The sequence below is a fragment of the Cryptomeria japonica genome, chromosome 9, assembly GCF_030272615.1.
Source record: "Cryptomeria japonica chromosome 9, Sugi_1.0, whole genome shotgun sequence".
Taxonomy (NCBI): Eukaryota; Viridiplantae; Streptophyta; class Pinopsida; order Cupressales; family Cupressaceae; genus Cryptomeria; species Cryptomeria japonica.
In genome coordinates, this window is record NC_081413.1 from 633,345,498 (window position 1) to 633,370,139 (window position 24,642).

Genomic DNA, 24,642 nt, shown 5'->3' on the forward strand with positions numbered 1-24,642 from the left:
TGCAAAGTTCCTTTATGAGTGGGCACATGAAAAATACAAACCTCCTACAATAAATGATTTAAAAGACCTCTTCTCACTTGAAGATGTCAAACAAGGTATAGGAAACTTGGCAAGTGGTAAAGTTCAGGACATTGAGGGGTTGCAATTTGAATTTTTAAAACCGGGAATAGAGCTCCTTGCTCCTCACATCAAGAAAACCTTTAACAAAGTTTCTCAAAGCAAGTTTTTGACTGAATGGACAACAAGTGTTGTGATTCCTTTGCACAAAAGTGGAAATGTTAATAATCCTTCTAACTATCATACTACTACGATCAACCCATTTCTTGAAATTTCTTTTGGGAGTATGATAAAGCATAGAATCAATAGTTGGGTAGAAAGAGAAGGTAAAAGAGTGAAAGGACAGGTATATTTTAGACCAAAGCACTCTACCATTATTCAGAAGGTTTGGGACTCACAAGGGTAAGAAGCCTTTTGTTGCTTTGTTTGTATCAAGAAGGCCTTTGACATGGTTCCTGAGAACAAACCTTGGAGCATAATGAAGGAATTTGGGATGCCTAACAAACTTAGAGTTGTAGTCTATAAACTTTATAATCAAGTTAAAGCTAAAATCAAAACAAAGGATGAAATGTTTGAATGCTTTAACAGTGACATTGGGGTCAAATAGGGATTTCCTCTCTCCCCCACCTTGTTTGGCCTATATATTGTTCAACTTGAAGAGTGGCTAAACAAGAATAATGGGCTAGGTATTCAGCTTGTAGGCTATGTGGTGGAACTACTTTTATATGAAAATGATCTTATTTTAATTGCAAAAACTATGAATAGTTTGAAGGAACACTTGAAAGCACTTGAACATTTTTGTCAAGAGATTGGAAAGCAAGTAAATACCAGCAAGACTAAAGTCATGATCATATATTTGAAAAGAAACAAACAAAAAATTAACTTCATGTTTGATGGTTGTCCATTGGAGATAGTAGACTTGAATATAAGTACTTGGGAATTGATTTCCACCATAAGCTCAATTGGGAAACTTGTAGGTCAAAAATAATACAAGGAGGATGGAATGATTCTGATCTCTTGCAAAATAGATGTAGGAAAGTGAAGTTATGGGATTGGAAAACTAAGAAAACCCTCTTCGGCTTGTTGGTTACACTAGTTGTCTTTTATGGTTGTGAGATTTGGGGAAGCATCATGTCAAACCACAAAATGAAGACAAATATAAAGAATTCAAAAGCATCTAATCATTAGTAGTCTCAAAGTCTGAAACTCAACAGTCCCCTATGAGATTCTTTTAGTAGTAGTAAGAATGCTTCCAATGGAAGCTTTAGCAATAGTTCTTTTGTTAAGTTAGTTAAAAAAAGTCAAAAATATGGTTAAGCAACATGTTGACCCAAAATGGTTGTTGAGGAGGAATTAAAGTGAAGGAAGAAGACTTGGATGAAGTAGAACAACAAATGGATCAGCAAGTAGGACATTGATATGTAAGATTATCACAACAGTAATGATGAGATAAAAACGTTTCTGTTTGAAAAGTTTAGAACTGCCATGTGGACAAAGTAGGTTGGTCAATTTATATCAAAGAGTTCAACCCATTGTGGGAACATGATGAAAAACATTATCTAAGGGTAGCAATTAAGGGGAAGGCTAGACTTTTAGTTGCACAAATCAAAACTAGGTCACACCATCTTAGATGTGAGATAGGTAGATGGGTTGTCACTAAGGAGTGGGATGAAAGAACTTGTCTTTTCTACAATAAAGAGGTAGTGGAAATTGAATGCCACTTCATCTTTGAGTGTGCTGCTCACGAGGATATCTATAAGCAATATAATGACAGTTTGAAGGGGTGCAATCTAAACGAGTTATCTGAGGAGGTTAGACTCTACAAAACAACAGGCTTCTTAATCAAAATCCACAACACAAAAAATTAACAATGAAAAGAACTTGCAAATTGTTAACAAAGATGCTCTTAGTCCCATAAACTGATGATCTTGTGGACGTTATTAAAACTCATTCATTCATCCAAGGTTATAATCCCAACAAATGTGCACCATGTACAACAAGAATCCACTAGATTTAAACACAACATCTACATTTCTTCAATATTCAATCACCATTGAGCCTTCTTGTACAAGTCATATATTTAGATTGATCAAACCTAGTTGATTTCCCTTCCTAACTTATTTTCAAATGCAAAAAAAATGGAAGCTAATGGACCAACTCTTCTTTATCTTTTAAATTTGGTCTCTAAAATGTCTCTTTGAGCACTTTCATCCCCTTGCTGTGAGCTTGAGTGAGCACTCTTGTTGGTGTATGTCTCTTGCTTGGTGTTGTACATGTATTAAATGAATTAAGCATTATTTAGATACTATCTTCAGATTAATGATCGAGGTCTTTTAAATATTTTCTAGATCTCTTTAATATTGAAGCTCAAGATTTAGGGGAACCTCGAGCTTTATTTATTCTCCAAATGACGAACAGTAGCCATTTATTTTTGCAGTTTATATGGAAACAACACCAAGCTTAATTTTTTTTATATCCATTTTGATGTCAGTGACCACTATGAAGATTAAATAATCTCATTCATTTCATAATTTGAAGTTTTGAAGTAAAAATCTTTTAGCCATCTGAGCTTTGGAGCTCAAATAGAAAAAATGCAAGTTTAGGATAACATGCATCTCCATGAGCGTTTGTCGGTTTCATATAAATGCATTACAGTAACGTTGGGATGCATGCCCTTGTGTTTTTAGACCTCAAATATTTTTTCCTGACCTCTAAATTTAATAATGACAATGACAATGCCAAACTGGACCATTACCCAATTCAGGAAAAAAATTAATATCCTTCCAAAGCAATATATACTCTGAATGCATAGAATATCTCCTGATTTCAGATTGGTGGGAAGATGAAAACAATTAAGCACTACCATCTCACCGCAATGGTTTTTTTCTTCCTCATTTCTCTGTTAGTTCCCTGTATCCTTTCCAGGCTGCAGGTACAACATTATTGTGAGAAGCCATGTACTTAGCAATTAATGTTGCAGGTCTATCAGTAGGCCACATCTGGATGCACTGGTTGAGTTTCTTGGATGATTCAGTCCAATTCCCAATGATGTAATTGTCAATGGCAGCCTCGAATAAGCTCTTGTACACCTGTGGACTTCCCTTTAAATCTTTCTGCAAAAATGGCATATCATATGTATACAATAGCATAGGCTCTGCACTTCCCTTAACAGTTACACGATCCAACTTTCTGCAAGAATCCCGGAGGCTGCTTTTTGTGAGGTTTGCCACAACAGTCTCAGATATGAGGAGGCAAACTCCATATTGCTTTGTGGCAGCTTCAAGCCTGGAAGCCATGTTTACGTGGGGCGAGAGATAGGATGGATCAACTTTGTGTGAAGAGCCAATGGCGCCTTCTATTGCCCACCCTGCATGCAGACCAAATCCCAGTCGAATTTGGTAACCTGCAATGGCATGACTCTTGTTAAATGTTCTTTTATGTACAAGCTGATAAGGAACGAAATATATGGCTTAATTTCTAAACTTAAAAATGTTAAACATTCAGAATTGACTGATATTTTATAGGTTTAATATGTTGCTTAATGTGTGTGCTCACACCAAGAATACACTTCTAAACTTAAAAGTGTTAAACACTCAAAATTGACTAACATTCTCTAAATTTAATATATTGCTTACTGTGTGTGGTTTAAGGCATGCTTAAACCACAAGCATATTAATTAAGCTTATACTTTTGGGCTTAAAAATGTTAAATACTCAGAGTTGACTGACATTTTTTTGCTTAATATGTAGCTTAATGTATGTTGTCACATTAATAATACACTTCTAACTTAAAAATGTTAAAATATTCAATATTGACTAACATCCTTTAGATTTAATGATTTAAGACTGGTTGTATATCAGTGCTTGAAATAAGAAAAAAAAAAATAGAATAGTACTCATTTATGGTGCTGGGAAATTAGATAGAGTTTGTGATTGCCTGGCATGCGTTTTTGTATGGAGGGATGCATGGCATACTCTCTAAGTGCTTGGGATGTCTCTACTGCATGGATAATGTCCAGGAATGATCTAAGTGCACGGTCAGCAAAAGATGTCCCGTTTTGAACAAAGTGCTACATCAAAACCACCGCAAAAGATCAGTCATCAACCAAAACCAGAATCATATCAAATAGAATAACATATATAGAGACAGAAAACATTATCCATTCTCCTTTTCTAGCATTTAATATCTATCTTCACATGAATGATTGAGCTCTTTTAAAAAACGTCTAAATCTTTGTAATCTTCAAACTCAAGATTAAGGGGATCCTTGAACTTTTTTTCTACATCTCTTTAATCGTCAAACAAGATAAGGGGATTTTCGAACTTTATTTATGCTCAAAATTGCTAACAGCAGCCATTCATTATGCAGTTTATAAGGAAACAACACCAAGCTTAATCTTTTTTTATCCATTTTGATATTTTGCTGATTGATGCTTCTACATGAAGATGAATGCAAGGAGAAATGGAAACATGGCCAATGTGAAGCGTTCATTCCCGGCTACATTGGCAAGCCATTTAAATAGCTTCATCCACTACATTCAATATAGGTGCCGCCAATTTTTTTCTCTCTTAGGTACAGATACTCGAAGATATATAGGCTCTAAATAATAAATTTTAATATATATATATATATATATATATATATATATATATATAATATTTTATTTTTTAAATAATTAAATGTATAATAGATATAAAATGTTTAATAGACCCAAGTGTCTAAATAGATGGAAGGAGCAAGGACAACAAGATTTATTGGTACAAGAACCAAGGTACAATGTGAGAAAGGGGAAGAAGAACAAGAGAAAAAATAATTAAAAAGAGCAAGGAGGTTAATTTAACAAAAGATCAAAAGGAGAAAATAGGACAACAAGAAGAAAAATAATCAAAGATAAAAGACTATGAATAAATATAATAAAGGACACAAATAATTAATGGCAAAACAAGGAGGAAAGTAACAAGATAAAAAGAAATAAATAATAGTAATAGACAAAGAAGTAAAATTAATGGGAGAAAGGAACCAAAAAGATAAGATCTAATCTAGAGATAACTAAAGACAACACATAAAGAAAGAAATCCAAGTAAGACAATAAACAAAAATAATGAAGATAAATTAGAGTCAAAAAGTCATAAATAAAATAAATGACAATCAAAAGAAGAAAATATGTAAAATAAAAGTAATAATGAATACAAAAAACAAAAATTGAAAAATGCTAGAAAAAAAATGATATAACAATAACATAAGGAGATAAATTAAAAGATGGGAAATAAAAAATATAGGTAATAATGATGAAAAAGAGGTTGAAATTGAAAATAAAGAAAACAAGAAAATTAATAAAATTAATAAAATTAAAGAATAGGGAAGGTAATAAAATGAAGGAATGAATTAAAAAAAACAAGAACTAGAAATAGACTAATCTAAAGAAAAGATCTAAGGGGAAATAATAAAAAGAAGAAGAAACAAGTGTATGTAATATTAACTACAACTCTTATTTTAATAAATTAATATAAACTAGCAATTGCAATTTGGTGTGCAATGGGTATGTCAAAGAGGTGTGGAAGTTCATTTGGGAAAAAATTGGCCTATTTTTTGGATAAATTTGTGTAGTGCATGAGGTCAATTTGTGGCCATGATGTTGTTTGTACAAGGGACTTAATTGAGAGGTGATAGCTTAAAATCAACCATGCATCCAATTACAAGGATTCAATCATAACTGAAATGAAACCTTTGAATTGAGAAGATAATCAAGTTTTATTAGCAATAGGTTCATATTATCTTTTCAATAGGGTGAGTGCAAGAGTGAGGTTGAGATAGGGCTAGAAAGAGTGATGCATAGAGGGGTAAGAGTGAGAGAGAGATTGGTAAAGAGATAGATATAGAGATAGAGAAGAAGATGAAGATATGGATGGAGTCGAAGATAGAGATGGAGAATGGAGAGAAGGAGAGAGATATGAGAGAGACAGTGAGAGAGGGGAGAGGACTATATAGATATGGAAGAGAAAAATAAATAGTTGGAGAGAGATGAAGATATAGAAAGATAAAGATAGAGGTAGGAAGTGATATATATAGAGAGAGGGATAGATATAGTGGTAGAGAGAGATAGAGATAGAGGGATAGATGAAAGAAGTGATAGGGAGAGATCTAGATATAGAGAGGAAAAGAGATATGGATATAGAGGTCCAAAAAAAGGGAGAATGAGAGAGTGATGGATGTATAGAAGGAGGAATGTCTAGAGATTAGGGGGAGAGATGAAGATAGAGGTAGAGATGAAGATAGAGAAAAAGAAGAGGGAAAAAAAGATAGAGCAAGGGAGAGGGGGGGAAAAAGATAGAAAGAGAGGAGATAGAGAGGGGAAGAGGGAGAGAAAAATAGAACTGGAGAGAGGGTGAGAGAAATACAAGAAATTGGTATATATATTGGAAGAGAGAGATATATATACATGAAGAAAAAGGGAGAGAGGTGGAGATATAAAGAGATAAATAGGGGGATAGGGAGGGAATGAGTGAGGGAGAGATGGGGAGAAATAGAGAGGAGGGTAAGATAAAGAGAGGGATGGATCAGAGAGAGGGTGGGGGAAATTGATATAGATAGATAGGGATAGAGAGAGATAGAAGTATATGTATAGAAAGAGGTAGATAAATGAGCCAAAAAAAGATGGATAGAAATATAGAAAAAGATATATTGTGAAAGAGATATGGAGCAAATGAGAGAGAGGCGGGGGAAGAGTGAGAGAAAGGAGTTGACAAAGACAAATAATAGAGAGAGAAAGGTTTAGACTTTAGAGAGAGTAAGAGAGATAAAGAGGGGAAAGATAGAGATAGAGATATAGAGAGAGGGAGAAACATGGAGTGTGTGTATATACATTAGAGAACATCAGTAAAGAAATATAAAAAGAGGGAGTGATGGGGAGATAGGGAGAGATAAGATAGAAAGAGGGAGATAAGCGATATATAAGGATATAAAGAGATAGATGACATAGGGATAGAAAGGATCTAGAGAGTAAATATAACTTTTAAAATATAGAGGGGGTGGGTAAGAGGGAGATATGGAAGGAGAAAAAAAGAGGGAGAGGAAGAAATAGAGATAGAAAGATGGTGAGAATAAGAGAGGGGGAGATTAAGAGATAGAAAGATAAAGATATAGGAAGTGAATATGGAGAGGTAGAGAGAGATATGGAGAGAGTGAGAGAGATGAAGGAAGAGGAGTGTATAATATCTAGATATAGTCAGATAGAATAGAGATAGGGAGGGATAAATGGGTTGGAGTGTGTGTTTGTGTGAGTGAGAGAGATATAGATATAAAGATAAGGAGGGAGTAAGACAAAATGTGTGTGAGTAAAAGATATATAGAGATAGATATAAAGAGGAAGAAAGATATAGAAAAAAAAAAATTGAGGGGGGGAGAGAGATGATATGGAAGTAGAGAGATATAAAAAGAGAGAGTGAGGAGAGAGAGAGAGAGAGAGATGGCTAGAGAGTGGGAGAGATAGAGAGCTAGATAGAGTGAGAAGGATAGAAGGGGAAATGAGAGAGATATAGGGAGAGGTAAGGAGAGATAGATAAATGAGAGAGATAGAGATGGAGATAATAATCAAATTACATGCTACCATCAAAATAACTCTCCAAGGACATATGATATCCTTAAGTTAACATATGATATCCTTAAGTTATTGGCATGAAATGAGTAATCAAAAGTTAACTTTACTCTTTCTTTCTCTCTCGCTCTAAACATTTAATTTAGGTGTTAAGTTGAAATTTATTTAATTATATAAATTAGAATAAAATTCAAATATAATTATTGTATGATAAATAAAATTTAAATAAGACAAAATGTATAAATTCTAATATCTTTTAATTATTATTTGTAATTTCATTAAAAAACACAAATAATTAGAATACAATTTTAACTTAATAAAAAATCAACCTTTAAAAGAAGAAATGTGGAGAAATTAGAATAAATAAATAAATAATAGAATATCTAATAAAATAAGACCCGTTCATGGGTTCCCTAGGGTTAATCCTTTATGCAATGTTCCTGAAATTGAAGAGGTGAGTTGGTCTAAATCTGAGAGGGGTTGGGTGAAGAATAATTTCGATGGGGCATCAAAGGGGAATCCAGGCACCTCAGGAGCGGGGTGTGTGGCCTGTGATGATGAAGGGAAGATCCTTTTCAAAGGTGCTAAAATATTACAGGATGGAACTAATAATGAAGTCAAGGTTCAAGCTGCTTTATTAGCTATTGAATTGGCAGTAAACATGAAGGCTTCAAAAGTCCACTTGGAGGGGGACTCCCAAGTGGTGGTCAATGCTTTTATGAAAGGTGAAACCCCGTGTTGGAAACTGAATAAGTTCATAACCATTATTTGTGCAAAATTAAAATCAAGACTTTTGTGTTTCCCATGTTAAAAGAAGCGGAAATGTGTTGGTTTGCGGTCTGTCCAATGTGGCTTGTGAGTTGTCCAAAGGGGAGGTGAGGTGGTGGGATAGTAATGACTGCAATGTGCGATGGAGTTAAGACGACCTCCCAAAGGTAGTACTTTCACATACTTGATATGTGCGACATGCGGTCTGCATTTTATTCAAGGAGCTGAGACTAGATCATGCTTTATGGGAAATTAATGCTGAATGTTTCTGCAATGGTGACGGTTATGGTGCATGCCTTCTTAATTTCTAAAAATGGAATTTATGCTCATTCAATGTGGCAGTTGAGCATGTTTGGTGGGGAAGATTACGACTTTTTTGCAGAGCTTGATGGTTTGGAGAGTCCTCCAGTAGGGAAGCTAATTTCACCCTAAAATTATTGAAGTTGATGCCTGCTTTCTGGGATCCTGTTTCTATGAAGCGGCTTTAGAACATGTTTTTGGAAAGAGATCCCCTGTTTTTGAAAGTGGTTCAACCGGTTGTTGGAGAGGAGGTGGCAGTGATTGGCCATAAATATCATTCGAGGATTGATATCTATTCTTTAATCATGGATTGGGGACTTGACTTGGGTCATTCATGCGAGGAGGTTAGAAAAGTGATGAGGATGATAGTCCCGTGTGATTATCTTTTAAACATGGAGTCTTTGTTGGAGTGGGCAATTCCGGGTTGGGGTTTCAATGTCTTTGAAGGCATTCCAAAGGAAAATACAGAGCTCTGAGCAAGACACATGAAGATTCCCTTTCTACATCGCCATGAAGAGGTCAAAGCCAGGTTTTGAGATGACGTGAGGAAACGGTGGGAAGGTCTGGTAGTCTATGTTCAGATAGTGGAGCTGGAAGAAATTATCAGGCAAGCGAGAGAGGAGGCTAGGATGGTGGACGAGGTGCGAAGGAGGTGGTTGATTACCAGATGTCTTTCAACGGAGTTAGTAAGACAAAACAAGCTGGGTGGTGCGGCTGGCAGATTGATCAGGTTGGGGGATGCTTCGCTTGCACCGAATGTTGTCGAGTGAAGAATGATGAAAAATGATGAACAACAATACCTCTTGGTACTAAATATTTCATTTTAGTTTAAGCTGCTTTTAGTTTTTGTTTTCACAGTTTATGCCATTTTGGTACAATGTAATTGGACATTTTTTTTTACAGTAGTTGTGGGGGAGGGTTTTGTGTTTCTGTTTGAAGAACAACATGGTTTTGGAAGGGTGGTTTGGTGTACAAAGGGTGGTATTTTGGCTGGATGATGGTTTATCATGTACTATTTTAGTTATCTTAATAAAATCATAAAATTACCGATGAAAAAAAAAATTCTAATAAAATAAGATATTATTAAAAGAAAATATTAAGAAAAGAAAGATTTTAATTCAAAACATAATTATTCTATCATTATTAAAATTGTAATAAGACAAATAATAATAGATTAAATTAAAATATTTTTTAATTATTATAAAAAGACACAAATAAATAAAGTAAACTTCAAACTTAATGAAAAATCAACTCCTAATAAATGATATTAAATCTATATTTTTATTATTTTTTATTATTAAATATCTATTTTTTTTAATTAATAAAATTTAAGTTATTAATTATATAGTCTTCATTCTTCTCCCTTATTTTAAACCATTGACTTCAATAAGTAGGTGGTTCACTTCATATAGGAAATGCTTCGACATAATAATTATAATATAATACAATTTTTATAGTGAAAATGTACATTTTTATTAAGAGTATAATCTTAATTTAATTTTAAAAAATTATATGATTATAATTATAATAAATAAATTAATCTCAAATACAATTACTAATTTGTAGTATAATATTATATTATTTTTTGTATTTATGTAATATTAATTATAATTAGTTTTAATAAAATAATGATTAATATCTATAAAAGTGAAAATAGTAATTTTTAAAATAACTTAATGAAAAATATTAAAATTTATGACTTAAATTTATTAAATTATTTTGTATCTTTTAAAATGATTAAAAAATTTATAATTTTCAAAAAGTATTAAAAAATAGAATGATTTAAAAAAAATATAAAATATAATTTTAAAGAATACAAATAATAATTAGGTTTATTTTTTTAATAGAAATATTTGTATTTTATTTTCATTTAAACTAAATGAAATCCTTATAATTGGTTTTATTATCTATATTTTGAGATAAAAAATAATTATTAAAATTTATATGTTTACTTAGAAAAAATATTTTATTTACAATATTATAAATGATAAAAAATAAAGAAAAAACTATTTAAAATAAACATTTCAGTTTTTAAAATACAAGGAAATCCACAAAAACCTAAAAAATCTATCCTGCCTAAAAATTTGCACCTATAATACCAATTTTTTAAAACCAATCATAGTGATTGTTATTATTTTTTAAAGTAATTTTTACAATATCTTAAATTTAAAAATATAAATCTTAACTTTACAAAAACCAAGTGTTTTATTAAAAAGTAATAATAATAAACAAATAAATATATAAAATTAAAATGATTAAAATCATGAAGAAAATCAAGGAAAAACTAAGATAGACCAAAATGAAAAAAGGAAAATAATGAGAAAAACAATCAAGAGAAAAAAGGACTCAAAAGGGAAAATACCAAGGAATGGACACAAAAAAAAAAAAAGGAATAAAATTAAAGCAAGAAAAGCAAAATAAAGCAGAGAAAGACAACAAGAAAGACTAGGAATAAAGGAGGAGGCTAAAATGATGGAGATGAACAAGGACTAAAAAAAAACGAGAGGGGAAGAGGATAGAGGAGCCAAGAGGAGAGGTAGCAAAAGGATAGAATCTCATGGAGGGGAGAGTGGGGGAGGAAGATGATGAAATTTTTTAAGGTGATTAAGAAAAGGATGTTAGGAGAAGTTCAAAATTAAGGTTAGAGGGATAGATTTAAATATAAAAAAATATCAAATTTAATATAATAATAAATTAAAATCCCAAGGAGGAGGAGGAGTGAGCTAAAATCATCACGAAGATGGCCAACTATGGCCACCACTTTGTTATTCTGAATCATTTACACCATGGTGTGAAAATGTCTTTCCCTTTCTACCCCATGCCTGCTCTTAGGGCTAATTTTAGTGACCACCGTAAGAACCCTACTAAGTTTCCCATCGTGCATGAAGGCCTGCTGGTCCTTAGTGATGCCCATTTCCGTGCTCTTCCTCCCCCTGATGATTTTATCCACATTTATTCTGAGAATGGTGAGACTAGTGCGAGAGAGTCTGATAATCAATGCCTATGGGTCTGGGTCTAATGAGACCCCCCCCCCCCCCCCCGAAACAAGCTAAAATGGAAATTCCTTTGAGCTCTAAACCCAAGATGAGGAAGGGTTCCAAAGGTCATAAGAACATCGTTATGTCCTCCTCCTCTACTTCGGCTGAGAATGGCTCCCCCTCTTCTATTGAGAAGGCAAATGATGTTAAGAACCCTGATAACCCTAATGTCCCAACCTCTCCTTTGTCCTATAAGGAGACTGGTAATGTGGGTGTGGCTGGTATTGCAGGCCTTCATCCCAAAAATGATGAGCTAAATGATAAGAGGGAGGATTATGAAAATGTGCTAGGGATGGCTCATGATCATGCAATTGACACCTTTAGTTTATTCAAGTGGTTGTTTCATGAACTTAAAGAGATCCGGATTAACCAAAGAGCCTTGGGAAGCAAAATGGATTCTCTCCTTGCTATTTGTGGTATCCGAATAATGAAGGGAATTGGACTGAGGCTGAGAAGAAGTCAGTCATGGACTATATCAAGAAAATAGGGTAAGGGGTTGATCAAATGAAGAAAAGGATGGAGGAACGCATCACTCGTGTTGAGGAAGGCTACAACAAGATCCAAGACACCCTTAAGACCATTATGGTTAGCAGTCACAAAATTGTTAAACAATCTGCAATGGTTATGAATACCATGGTGAAGAGTTTAGAACAACCAAATAAGGCTATTGTTGTTATTGGTGATGAAGCTGAAGCGGCTCAAAGTGGTGAAGGACCCTAAAAAACATAAGAAAATGGTGGCCTTTCAGAATTTGGATCATAAAGCTATGAAGGTTGCTGCTGATACCATGAATTCCCTTGAGGCTGAGGTCGTTGAGACCCTCAGAAGTCTAATGTAATTGGGTTGTTTTTTGTTGCCAGCTCTTTTCATGTCTACGTTTGGTCTTTCTATTGTCTTTTTGTGCCCGATTGGGCTTTTGTTGTCTCTTTGGCTGTTGCTTTTTATCCCTACCTTACAGCCCCGTTTTGTTTTGGATGTTGCTTTTTTATTATATACCTCTTAGAATCATTTTGTAAAGGGTTTCGGGGCCCCTTCAAAACCTAATTTTTCCTTAATCCAAAATAATAAATTAAAATCAAATTAAATATTTTAAATATTAAATCTAAATTTATAAATGTTAATATGAAAAAATAAAAAATTATAAAAAGATAAAACAGATGAGATCATTTGTAAGAACATTTATCAGATCATTTTTGTGAACTGGATGAATCCGATCTAGGCATCAAATGTATTGGGTTATATAGTGGATGAAGTCTATGCTCCTAGCAAATTGAACGTGTACTTGTAGGTGGATTGGTTTTGTACTCCAACCTATATCAAACCCATAAAGGTACATGGGTGTTCTTGTTGAACTCGATAATTGAGTTTGGAACAATTAGATCTTGTAAAAGAGTATCTATTCATCAACACTTTTACTCATTGTGTTTTGCATAAGAATGGTCGATCGTTGAATTTTGTAGTGCCAATGATAGTGGATCCAATTTGTCAAGCATCTTAGATACAACAATGTGCTTGACACAAGTTTTCAAAAGCCTCTAAATTCCTTTCAGTACATTCCTTTCTCCTCTTGCCATTCCACTCACCAAAAGAAATTATTTATTGTGACTGAACTCAAGAAATATCTTCTCAAAGAGTTAGACCCTTTTGGCTTCACCAAACTTAGGAGGCTTCTTTACTCTAGATTACCTACCAGACGTTATCCAAAGAGGCTCCTACTTTTTTGTTTTCATAAGGTTTCTTAAAAAGATAAGACAGTCCTTCTCAATTTTTTCCATAATAACATTCATAAGAGAAAAGGGAGCCTCTTTGGAACCTCCCCTATTTTAAATCTTGATTATAGTTCTTCTACTAAGACTTTAAACTTATGGGCTTACCTAAATCTTGGATTTAGCATGAATCATTAAGAAGAATTGTTTCTTACCTACATGGGCCGACCCTTATATTGTGTGAATGAGGATGAATAAAAAATTAAATAACATACAAAATCAAATGTGGATGACCTTCTTTATAGCTACACTTATTTAAGAGAAATTAAATTAATAATTAATTAAATTTTTATTTTATTTTCTTTAAGAATTTAAATTTGTAGAAAAAGCATGAGGAATTGTCAAAAATTGCAATTATGTTTAATGGCAAATTTTTTTTTGTCAAAAGTATCAAGTACAAATGAGCATCAAGTTGCTTTAGACTTACGAACGTTGAAAATGAGGTTGTACAACACTATTCAGCTTAATTCCCAAATAGATGCCAATAACAACTTTTCTTTATAGGATAAAAGTAGAGTATACTCTATAAAATGAAAACTTAAGCTTTGTTGTTTAGAGGGAGTTCTCCATTTGACCTCCAATATATGTTTTTTGGCTATTTATTTATGATCCTCTTGTTAATTTAAACTGTACATTTTCATTTCTTAAATTTGTAGGCCATAACACTCTTCACCAATCATGTACAACATTTTTTGATTCACTTTGTGTTTAAAAATGTTGATGTACAAAACTAATGAATATATGATGATATAAAACATTTAAATATGATATAAATTATTTGTAGAACATGTGATTAACTAAGATTCAAAATTTTAATTCATAGGAGAGTAAAAAACTATGAATGAGAGGTTTTTAGGGTACCTTACTTGCTGCATCTGAGATTGTCTTTTTCCATACTATAAGAAATGCATCACCAATATTTTTGTTGGGAAAACCATGATGTAGTAGTACTTTGTTGTGTATCAAGTCTGCAATCTTATTAACAAACATCATCACCTCTTCTTGTAGACATTCTGTGGCATCTGTAAAGTTTCGTATATCACAAAAACCAAAACATGCTCGCACCTTCTTCCCTGGGACCATAGCTATAAAATTACATGGCTTCTTAGTAATTTGCAATGTAATACCATAAAACTAACAAAAAAATTATGAAATATACACAATTGGCCAATGAATAAAGATCTAGCATGCCTTTTATTCAAGTTTGGGAAGTGCAAACACAACCATTAAAGTCGCTTAAAGCATAGGAGAGTGGGAGTCTGATAGTGGAATGAAAGGATTAGGAAAGAAATATTAATGTATATTTTACTGAGTATTGTATCCAAGTAATGAGCTTGATGGATGCACAACTTAAGGTAAAAATGATCTAAATCCAATAGTTTTCTTAAAAAGAAAGAAATTGTTAAGAACAAGGATAATAGAACACAAGGAGGAATTGAATCCAATTATTGAGAATAGTGCAAGGATAATTTTTAAAAATCTATATAATAATGGAATCAACAACCTAGTTATAATGTAGAAGGTTTGGTTTTAACTTTTAACAAATGGATAAATTTAGGTATTTAAAGTTGATTGAATTTCTCTTCTTGAATGGAACTATCTAGCCATGATTAAGTTCTAGATTGTTAACATCTCTCATTACCTTATACTAAAATTCCACAAAGTTTCTGCAAAATAAACAACTGAAACTCACTCATAAATGTTGTATTGAGAAAATCCGATGAAAAAGTTGATCCTTTAACCAAAAAGACTAAAATATTGATGGTACATCATGATCTGCTACAACAACAAGACCTTAGATAAATTTTGATATTAGTTAACAACTACAACAAATACTTATTCTTTTTGATTTAGCACCTCAAAAATAAATAAAAAAGGCAAAAATAAACATTGGTGAATAGTTAAAAAACATGCCAATTACCTCTACAAAGCCTCCTCAATGTGGCGCTCAACAATAATGATGAAAATTGACAATTAAATTATCAATAATTCTAAAAACCAACAATAACAATACGAGAGTAATACTATTGCAAGCTGAAAATGACTTCAGTTCTTTGAGTACAAATGTGATCCTTGTGTGTAATCATCTCTTATGAACAAGAAAGTTTTCATCCTAAAATCCAACTATGGAAATTGAGGTTTTTTTCTCAACATCTCTAGAATACCGAAAGTTTTTTATTCTAGGAGCACAATATGAACAAAAACTTCAATATTTAGAAATTATTAAAGATTGCAAATGATAAGTGATGATAGATACGAACCCTGACTTCTCTTTCATAGTTCTTACTTTCAACCCTTTATTTTATTTTGTTTTGTTTTTTCCTCCCAATTTAAAAAAAAAATTTTAAAATTATATCCAAAGGTCCCTTTTGAATTTTATCTTGAATAGTGTAAAACATACTTTTTAAATATTACCTAGGACCAAAAATAATATTTTAATTTATGCTTTTTGAATATAAATTGATCAAACATCTGTAAATATTATCAATTTTAGTTGCCTTGTTCTATTATTTAGCTTATGAGGAAGAAAGAGAGGTTGTAAATATTCTCCATGGATCTAATCTCGAGAAGGGGTCATGACAATTTTTTCCTCCCAAAATTGTTTAATCACATTATAATGTCCATGAAGTTTGGATTCTATTTCTTTCAAGTGAAGAACCTCCGCCAAAAAGTTTACAAGATCTAACTATCTCCATCATCCACACCATCTTGGTGCAACTCATGTAAGTTAATCACTTCTTTGAAAACACTTCAACCATTTGAGGAAAAAAGAAGAGATGGGCATGATTAAATAGCTAATAAAAAACAACCCTACAATCTTTCTCCAAAATCTTGTGATGTTCATAATGTCTGATTTTTGTGCTTGTTAAGTGAAACAACTTCTACCAACTAGTACTACAATATCTCCTACCTCCATTATCCACAACATTTTATGCAACCCTTCCAACTTAATCACTTCTTTGAAAAAAACATTGACCACTTGGGAAATAATAAAGAAGTGTGTATGATCAAGTAGTTTATCAACAAAATGAATGCAAATTGTGGGGATGTGATTGATGATATCCATGATTGTACCTTTGAATTTTTGACTTGGATCATTCTTGATTTGTTGACAAATGGTGTGTTCTCCCTAATGCTTGAGAATATCCCAGTGTTCCACTAAGTTTAGGGACATGGAGATGAGGGTACTTGGGGCCTAAGTTTGGGAATGGTGGGGGGGAAACGCTAGGGGTGGGGGGAGGGGTAGGGGGGCAGTGGAGGAGTAGTGCTGGCATAATAGATATAGTACTTGAGAAATTAGTTTTAAAATGATAAATATGTATAACATTGGAACAAGAATTTTTAAATGACAAATACAAACTTTGGAACAATAATTTTCAAAATTTTTGATTTCATAATCATGATTCAATGTTCATCAAAATTGCAATCAACTGATCAAGTTATGAAAATAAAACAATGCTCAAAGTTCAAAAATAAAATAATAAATAGGAAATACTAGAAGTCTAGACTATAGAAGTAGAGTCTAAGCATTCTCAAGCTCCTTTCCGAACTTCTCAATGTCCTCATCACTCAAATTGGTAGACCCCACATGCTCAAGCTAATCTATACTAATACCTATCAACCTTGTTTTTGTAGTATCAACATCAATTTGTGCTAGCTCTTCTAGCTCTACATCCCATTTGGTTGTTGGACTCTCCTTGAATGTAGATGTGTTGTGGTCAATGAGACGCAACACACTATGTATCACCATGGGCTTCTTTTCCCTCCTAGAAGTAAGCTTATTCCTCTTAACAAAGTGAATGAAACTATATGTAGACTAGTTTCTCTTAGCAACATAAGAAATAGAAACATGGGAAAACACATGAATGGCCAGAGTAGTTGTCAAAGATCTAGACCCATACATAGTCCACCACAACTTGGGATCCTGTCATGACATAATCTCTAGATCTATCTTGGTTGCCTCTGAATATCCACAAAGAGTGGAAAATTTTGTCTACTCTACACGAATCTAGCTAGCATGTAGAGTAAAATCCATTTTGTCAATTGCCTTCATGAATCCTTCCTTCACCTCAGCATCCTCCATAGGTGTAACTTTGTCGGGCCTTTTCGCGTATCACTTTGGGTTCAATTCATAGGAAAACATGTGTAAGAGAGTGTTGAGCTTCTCCCATCTACAATGAATGTTCGATTGAATATTCTTAGTGTAAAATTACAATGTAGGTCCTTCCCTCACACAACAAACTTCATTTGACCAAGAATAGAATCAATGCACTCATACACCTCTCCAAGGGAAGGTGCATTAGAATCCCCAAATCTAATAATTGTAAAGACTAGAGCAATGATGGAGACAATATATTTTGTATCAACCCAAAAGACATCATTCTTCATCACCTCCTTAACCCTCAACCCCTACTATGTGTTTGACTTAGGCCACCTGTTGCATTTTGCTATCATTGCCATTAGTTGCATTGCCTCTTGCAACTCAAGCATCCTATTAGCAATATGAGTTCAGAGTTGTCATTGATGTCAACCTGATATATGTGGATTTCTACTTGATATGTAAAGTTCCAAAATTGAGTGTTCAAATTTATGATGTCTGGTGGTGATATTGAGTGATTTTATGGTGTTTCTAGAAGGTGATAGTATTTGAAATTGAAATATGCAAGAAAGATTATTTAAAAACTTTATGGGAGAATGCTCTGTATTCCTCCACTTTTGAAGATGATGACTTGTGGTTTTGGATTTAATGTCTATGTTATATGAATATTGCACTATTATGTTTTTAGGTCCTCAACAGGTCAAGTGTTGAAGTTGGTTGTTGCAGTTAGCTAACAACAAGGCTATCTATCAGGACTGGTTTGGAGAGTGCTCTATAGTGTTGGATATGTTCATGTTTTCATACCATGTTCCAGTTACAAATTCAAGTGTTGATTTTCTTTGCAAGTGAAGTTATGTTGTTTTGTTGTTTGGGGTTATCATTTGTGTTGGTCTCTAGTCGAATCAGTTGGTTAATCTTATTTGGATCATACTATTTTGGTCTAGATTTTCATTGGAGGTTGAGTTAAGGTACTTCTATGGGTCTTACTATGGTGTGGGAAGATCATCATTAATTCATTTTCATTGAATAATGTTTTTGGGCTAACCGGTTGACACACCTTACTGTTTATCTAAATGTTATGTTTGATGCTGACTTTGGAAGATGTGTTGTTGTGTGCAATTCATTGGAATAAACTTGGGAAGACATATTGTGATGTATTTGGGTCCTCTTTATCTCCTAGAGTGGATCACATTTAGTGTAGCTACTCAAAGTGGTTGACATTGTGTAAATTATGTTTATTCTATTTGTGGCCGACCTAGTTGAGAGTTTTGGCGAGTAAGCTGATATAAATAGATGTGCAGATGTGTGAATTTGTGTGTGTATTGATTGAAAGTGATGTGGAAATATATGTGGGAAACAAAAGTGCGAATATCAGTTTGTGACAAGTCTTGAAAATCACATCTTTCAATATGACAAGGTTTTGAGGCAATGAATGCATGTGTTGTGTTTGCCATCATATTGGTTGCTTGAATCAGTGGTTCAAGGATAGTTTCATGATTAGGAGATCTTATTATTTCAATTCATCATTCTTTTGTGCCTATCAGAAGATAGTGAGTCCTTTTGGTAGGTTATGTAGATCTTTATCTTTCCCTGGAATTGTGCATCTCAGCCTGCAAGCCCATTGTATCTTGCCCTAAGGTTGTCTACCTTAGCCTACAAGTCCAAATTATGAGTAGTGAGCTTCATTGGCCTTGTGCTTAAAAAATTGTATTTAGTTATTCATATAGTGATTGTGATTCTCACTGTGGTTTTCCCCTATTGATTAGTGTTTGTCATTGAAAAAGTTTAAAGATTTTCTCAAGATTGATTCACCCCCCCTCCCAGTCTTGTGGTGTGATCAACACATCCTCTCCAAGAGAATAAATTATGATGCATACTTAGTCTCTATAGGTTTTAATAATTCCTTCTTGGAGAAGGTCCTGAAGAGTGCATGTAAAGTGTGGTGGTTGCAGATAAACATTTGCACATCTTTAGCATCACTAACAATTGTTTTGATCTAGCTGATTTTATCCATGTCCTTGAGTGCATTATTCATGGTATGCAGACAACAAGAAGTCCATCAAATATGTCTATAGGCTACCTCAATCAACTTCATTGCTTATTTTCACACATGGGTCGCATCATCACTAACAATTGTTTTAATCTAGCTGATTTTACCCATGTTGTTGAGTGCATTATTAATGGCACACACACAAGGAGTCCACCAAATATGTCTATAAGTTACCTCAATCAACTTCGCTACTAATTTGCACCACATCTTGTGGTCCAACCTCCTCTATAGTATCCTTGAGGATTTGGAACTGAAAATGAGTATCCTTGCTATGCCCTGAAAAATCAACAGCCCTAAGAAAATAAGGAATTTTTGTAGATGTAACCATGATACTGATGAGTGGACAATGTCGTCTATCCACCCATCCATGATTATGCTAGAACCACTTGTGACCCACGTTGTATTTATCTTCTCCATCAAAATACTAATCTTGGAAAAGTTGAGATCCAAGTTTGCAGTCCTCAATTTAGTCTCACCAGGTGGCACATATGATGGTCCAACCCTTATTATCTTAACCACAACTTCCTTATAATAAGGAGAGTGGGACACATGGAATGGAATACCATTGGAAAAGAATAATTTTCTAGTGGCATCATTTGCCTCATCCTTTGCTTTCCAATGGATGCATAATGCAACCTAGAAGCATGAATTAAGATTATAATGTCACATATCATAACATCATATAAACAACAAAACCACCATAAACTTGTAATCATGGCATCATGATCATACCATCATAGAATCATATACATCAAGTTCAATATCAAAATAATAATATTGAGTTCAAGTATCATTGTTTCAACAATTGGAACTATAGTTTTAAAGTTTAATCATCAAATGGATTCTCTAAATCATCAACATCATCATTTTCATCCTCCTCATCATTGACATTGACATTAGATGAACCAATGCCAATGTCAATGCCACTTGCACTTGCATTGTGCTCATATTTTGAGTCCTCAAATGTAACAAACTAAGAAATGGAAGCATCCAAGTTAGGGCTCTATATCCCACATCTTCGACTCCACATGCTTGTAGTCATGTTTCTTGTGTGAAAGGAGATGCAAGTTGGAATGCACATATACTAAGTTCTTCTCTACTTTTTATTGCAATCTATTGCACTTTATTGAGTGGATGAAATAATATGTGCTCCAATTTCATTTTGATGCATATGAACTAGTAATCTATGAAAATGAAATATCCCATCCTGTTTTGTTCTTTGAATAATTATGCTCGCTTCTACTTTTGATTGTGTTAGTTTGTTTGCATCAAAATTTTGAATCACACTCTGTGATCAATCACCATGATGATAGAAATCTCAAGGAGTTTGATTTTTCTACTCCTTGATCTTTCTATCATCTTGATGACGGATCACAGAGTGTGATATGAAACATTGATGCAAACAAACACACACAATGAAAACTAGAAGCAAGCATAATTATTAATATGGATTGTGAAAAACTAATATCTTTAATTGATCTTTGAAGTTTAGGTTTTGGAATATTGTCTTTTTTTTTTTGAGATATAACGAGATAAATTGCAAAAATTTAAAGAGGAATGCTAGAAAACCTTCCTACTATCGAGTGTGCAGTGAATGGGGATACTTTGCTAGAGATTTCCCAAAGGGGGGGAATCTAGAGCACCTGTGCAAATGGTGTGGTCTCGACGACCATAAGAACACGAACTGCCCAAAGTCAAGAGTAAACCTATTGACTATCGATAGAACAAACATGGAAAGGGATGTTGGCAATCACAAGAGCACAAGCGAAGAAAGATACATACCCTTATCTCGGTACAAAAAAGGAGAGAGTACAGGAAGCTAAGGTCAACATTGAGAGGGAAATGATGGAAGAGTGAAGGGAAACTACCTATACTTCGCTGTGTGGAGTCCGAGTAGAATGTCCTGACACAAGTGTTGCAGACAGAAGTGGCAATAAAGATTAAAGACCTTTTGGGGACTATGCCACAATTGAAGACAGCTATCACGATCACCATAAATGTGCCTATCTGTATGGAGACACTCCACACAAAGATCCTAATTATCTCTTCAATGGACCCAATGTTACTAGCAGTGAACAACAAAAGACAGCCCGTAGTAGTGGAAATGGGTATATTGGGAACAATCCTCACTGACACCATTGTAGATGGAAGATTAGGGGTGAATGTGCTACTAGAGGAGACATGAAAAATTAGGGAAGTCGATGTTGTGGCCATCGACATTCAATCTGATGGGGGCCAACCAACGTGACATCAAGTTGATCAGAACCTTAAAAACACAATGGGTAACTATCGGTACACAACCCTTCATTTTGGATTTTGTAGTAATTCCCCTAAAGAAGAAAGGCTATGATGGAATCCTTGAGAGATGATAAATCAACACTCCAAAAGTAAACCATAATTGGAAGAAAAATACGTTATCCATCGAGAGTGGAGGGCAAAAATTTGTTATTTACCTAAGTACACCAGTGGTGAGCAAGGAGTTGGCATCCTCGTTGGGATCAGAGTTAGAGGGAGAGCCTCCTAGAATAGATGAAGGTAGATGGAAGATGGAGCCGAATGATGAGGGCATTCTAGAGTTGGAAGGCTGCTCGGAAGATGAGGTGGGATCGATGAACGGGCTCTTCCACTAGTAGATGGAGGATTACGAGATCTTTCATCTTGAATATAACATGTTGCAGGTAGAATAAGAATCAGGGGAGAAAGATATGTTTCTACCTGAATATGGAGAGTATAAGGAAGGGGTGGTTCAAGTTAATGAGACTTCGGTGTACCAATTTGACAAGGATAAACCCATACGGTATGAGGACCCTAAATTTAAGGAAATAAACTTGGGGGATGAAGCAAGTCTGAAGAATATTCTAGTTGGTGATGACTAGAATCCAACGCTGAAGGCAACAACCTTCAAGATTTTTATGGAGTATAAGGATGTATTTGCTTGGACCTATAAGGATTTGAAGGGGGTTCCCTCAGAACTATGCATCCACTAGATTCCACTTGTACCAGGATCCAAGCCGATATGGAAGAGACCGTACCATATAAACAAGAATTATGCGGTGAGAGTGAATGATGAGATAGAATGGATGTTGGAAGCAGGCATCATATTCTGGGTGCAGACAAGTGAGTGGGTCTCGCCTATTTTGATGTCATTAAAAAGGGAGGCATACCAAATTCACATTTGTGTGTATTTTCAGTGTTTGAATGTCATGACCATCAATGAACCATTCCCAATACCCTTCATAGATAGTATCCTTGAGGAAGTGGCTAGACATGAAATGTACTCCTTTATGGACAATTTTTTGTGGTACAACCAAATTTCTATTATGGAGAAAGATAAGATGAAGACCACATTTGTGGTCAAGGATGACATATATGCTTACAACTGAATGCCCTCCGGGTTGTGCAATGCTCCTGCCACCTTCCAAAGGATAATCTTGAAATCTTTGACAAAATGTTCATGTGGAACTTCAAGGCATTTTTATATGACTCATCCATCTATAGTGGACAAGACAACCACTTGGTGGCCTTGGGGGAATGCATGGAACAATGTCAGAAAACCCGACTAGCATTGAATCCAAAGAAATGTTAGTTTATGGTGCCTCAATGAAACTAATCGGCCATATTGTGTGCAAGGTTAGATTCAAAACAGATCTAGACAAGGTGAGAGTAATCATTGAGATGGAACCCCCGATGGATGTAAGAAGAGTCAAGTCCTTTCTAGGACACAGGATATTATATAAAGTTCATCAAGAAATTCACATAGATTTCTTACCCTCTTGACAAGATGACATGGAAGGGAGAGTCGTATGTATAAGAAATGACACAAGGAGAAGCCTTCGAGGAACTTAAGACAAGGCTAGTGGTTGCACCTATCCTAGCCTACCCAAATTAAGATAGAGAATTCCATGTACATGTGGATGCCTATAATTATTCTATTGGTGCCACACTAGCATAGGTGGGAGAACATGGGTTAGATCACCCCATCTACTTCGCTAGCCGATTGTTATCAAAAGAAGAAAATAATTATAGCACCATAGAGAGGGAAGCTCTTAAGATGGTTTATGTGGTGCAAAATTTTTGGCACTATCTACTGCAAACTCCATTTACGTTCTATGTCGACCACCAGGTGTTAATGTACTTGGTGAATAAACCCATCATTTAAGAGAGGGTCAGTAGGTGGCTACTCCTACTCCAAGAGTTTACTTATACAATTATTATATGCTCAAGAAAAAGCCATGTAATTGTAGATCAGTTATCACAGATCAAGTCTAGAGAGCCACCAAAAGGAGTGAATGATGAATTTATTGATGCTCATCTGTTTCAATTAGCTACACTACATCATGGTACACCAACATTGGGGAGTACCTTTTGACTTTGCAATTCCCGATGGACATGCAGCCAGGGGAGAGAAGAAAGTTGGTCCTCAAAAGTCGAACATTTCAGTTGATTTATGGGTTTCTCTATAAAATGGGATGTGATCAAGTTTTGAGTAGATGCATAATAGAGGAAGAGATCCTAGGGGTGTTGAGAGAGGCACACGAAGGATCCACATGCAACCACATGGGACCGGACACCACAACTTGAAAGATGTTTCTCATAGGGTCATGGTGACCCCCACTATACAACGATGCTCCTGAATGGACCATAGGGTGTGACACCTGCCAGAGGGAAGGCAAACCACTTAAGAGAGACTTCATGCCCTTCAATCCCTCCCATGCACATGAATTGTTTGAGCCATGGGGATTGGATTTTATAGGGCCATTAAAGGTGAGCCATGCATAGAGGTGTTGGTACATGGTGGTGGCAATAGAGTATCTAACTAAGTGGGTCGAAGCATGAGCACCACCTAACAATTTAACCTTGAGCACACCAAGGTTTATATATGAACAAATTATCACCCCGTATGACATCATGATCCAACTGACGAGCAATAGAAGATGACATTTTGTGAATCATGTGGTTAAAATTCTAAC

At 34.5% G+C, this 24,642-nt stretch overlaps 2 protein-coding genes across 2 annotated transcripts in view; both read right to left on the reverse strand.

The window, feature by feature from the left end:
- Positions 1-2,581: 2,581 nt before the first annotated feature.
- On the reverse strand, positions 2,582-3,461 carry LOC131078100 (uncharacterized). Its single transcript, XM_058015755.2, has one exon. The coding sequence runs from the start codon at positions 3,351-3,353 to the stop codon at positions 2,949-2,951; it is 405 nt and encodes a 134-aa protein (XP_057871738.1). The 5' UTR covers positions 3,354-3,461; the 3' UTR covers positions 2,582-2,948.
- A 491-nt stretch (positions 3,462-3,952) lies between these two features.
- Positions 3,953-24,642, reverse strand: part of LOC131078078 (uncharacterized) — a 242,299-nt gene continuing 221,609 nt past the window's right edge. The window contains exons 13-14 of the mRNA XM_058015721.2: positions 14,385-14,608; positions 3,953-4,126 (exon numbers count right to left, since the gene is read on the reverse strand). Coding sequence (XP_057871704.2) covers positions 3,953-4,126; positions 14,385-14,608 — 398 coding nt within the window. The remainder of the gene's footprint in view (positions 4,127-14,384; positions 14,609-24,642) is intronic.

Bases quoted from the DNA above. Each gene is read 5' to 3' on its own strand.
- LOC131078100 (XM_058015755.2), bottom strand. From the start codon at position 3,353: ATGGCTTCCAGGCTTGAAGCTGCCACAAAGCAATATGGAGTTTGCCTC.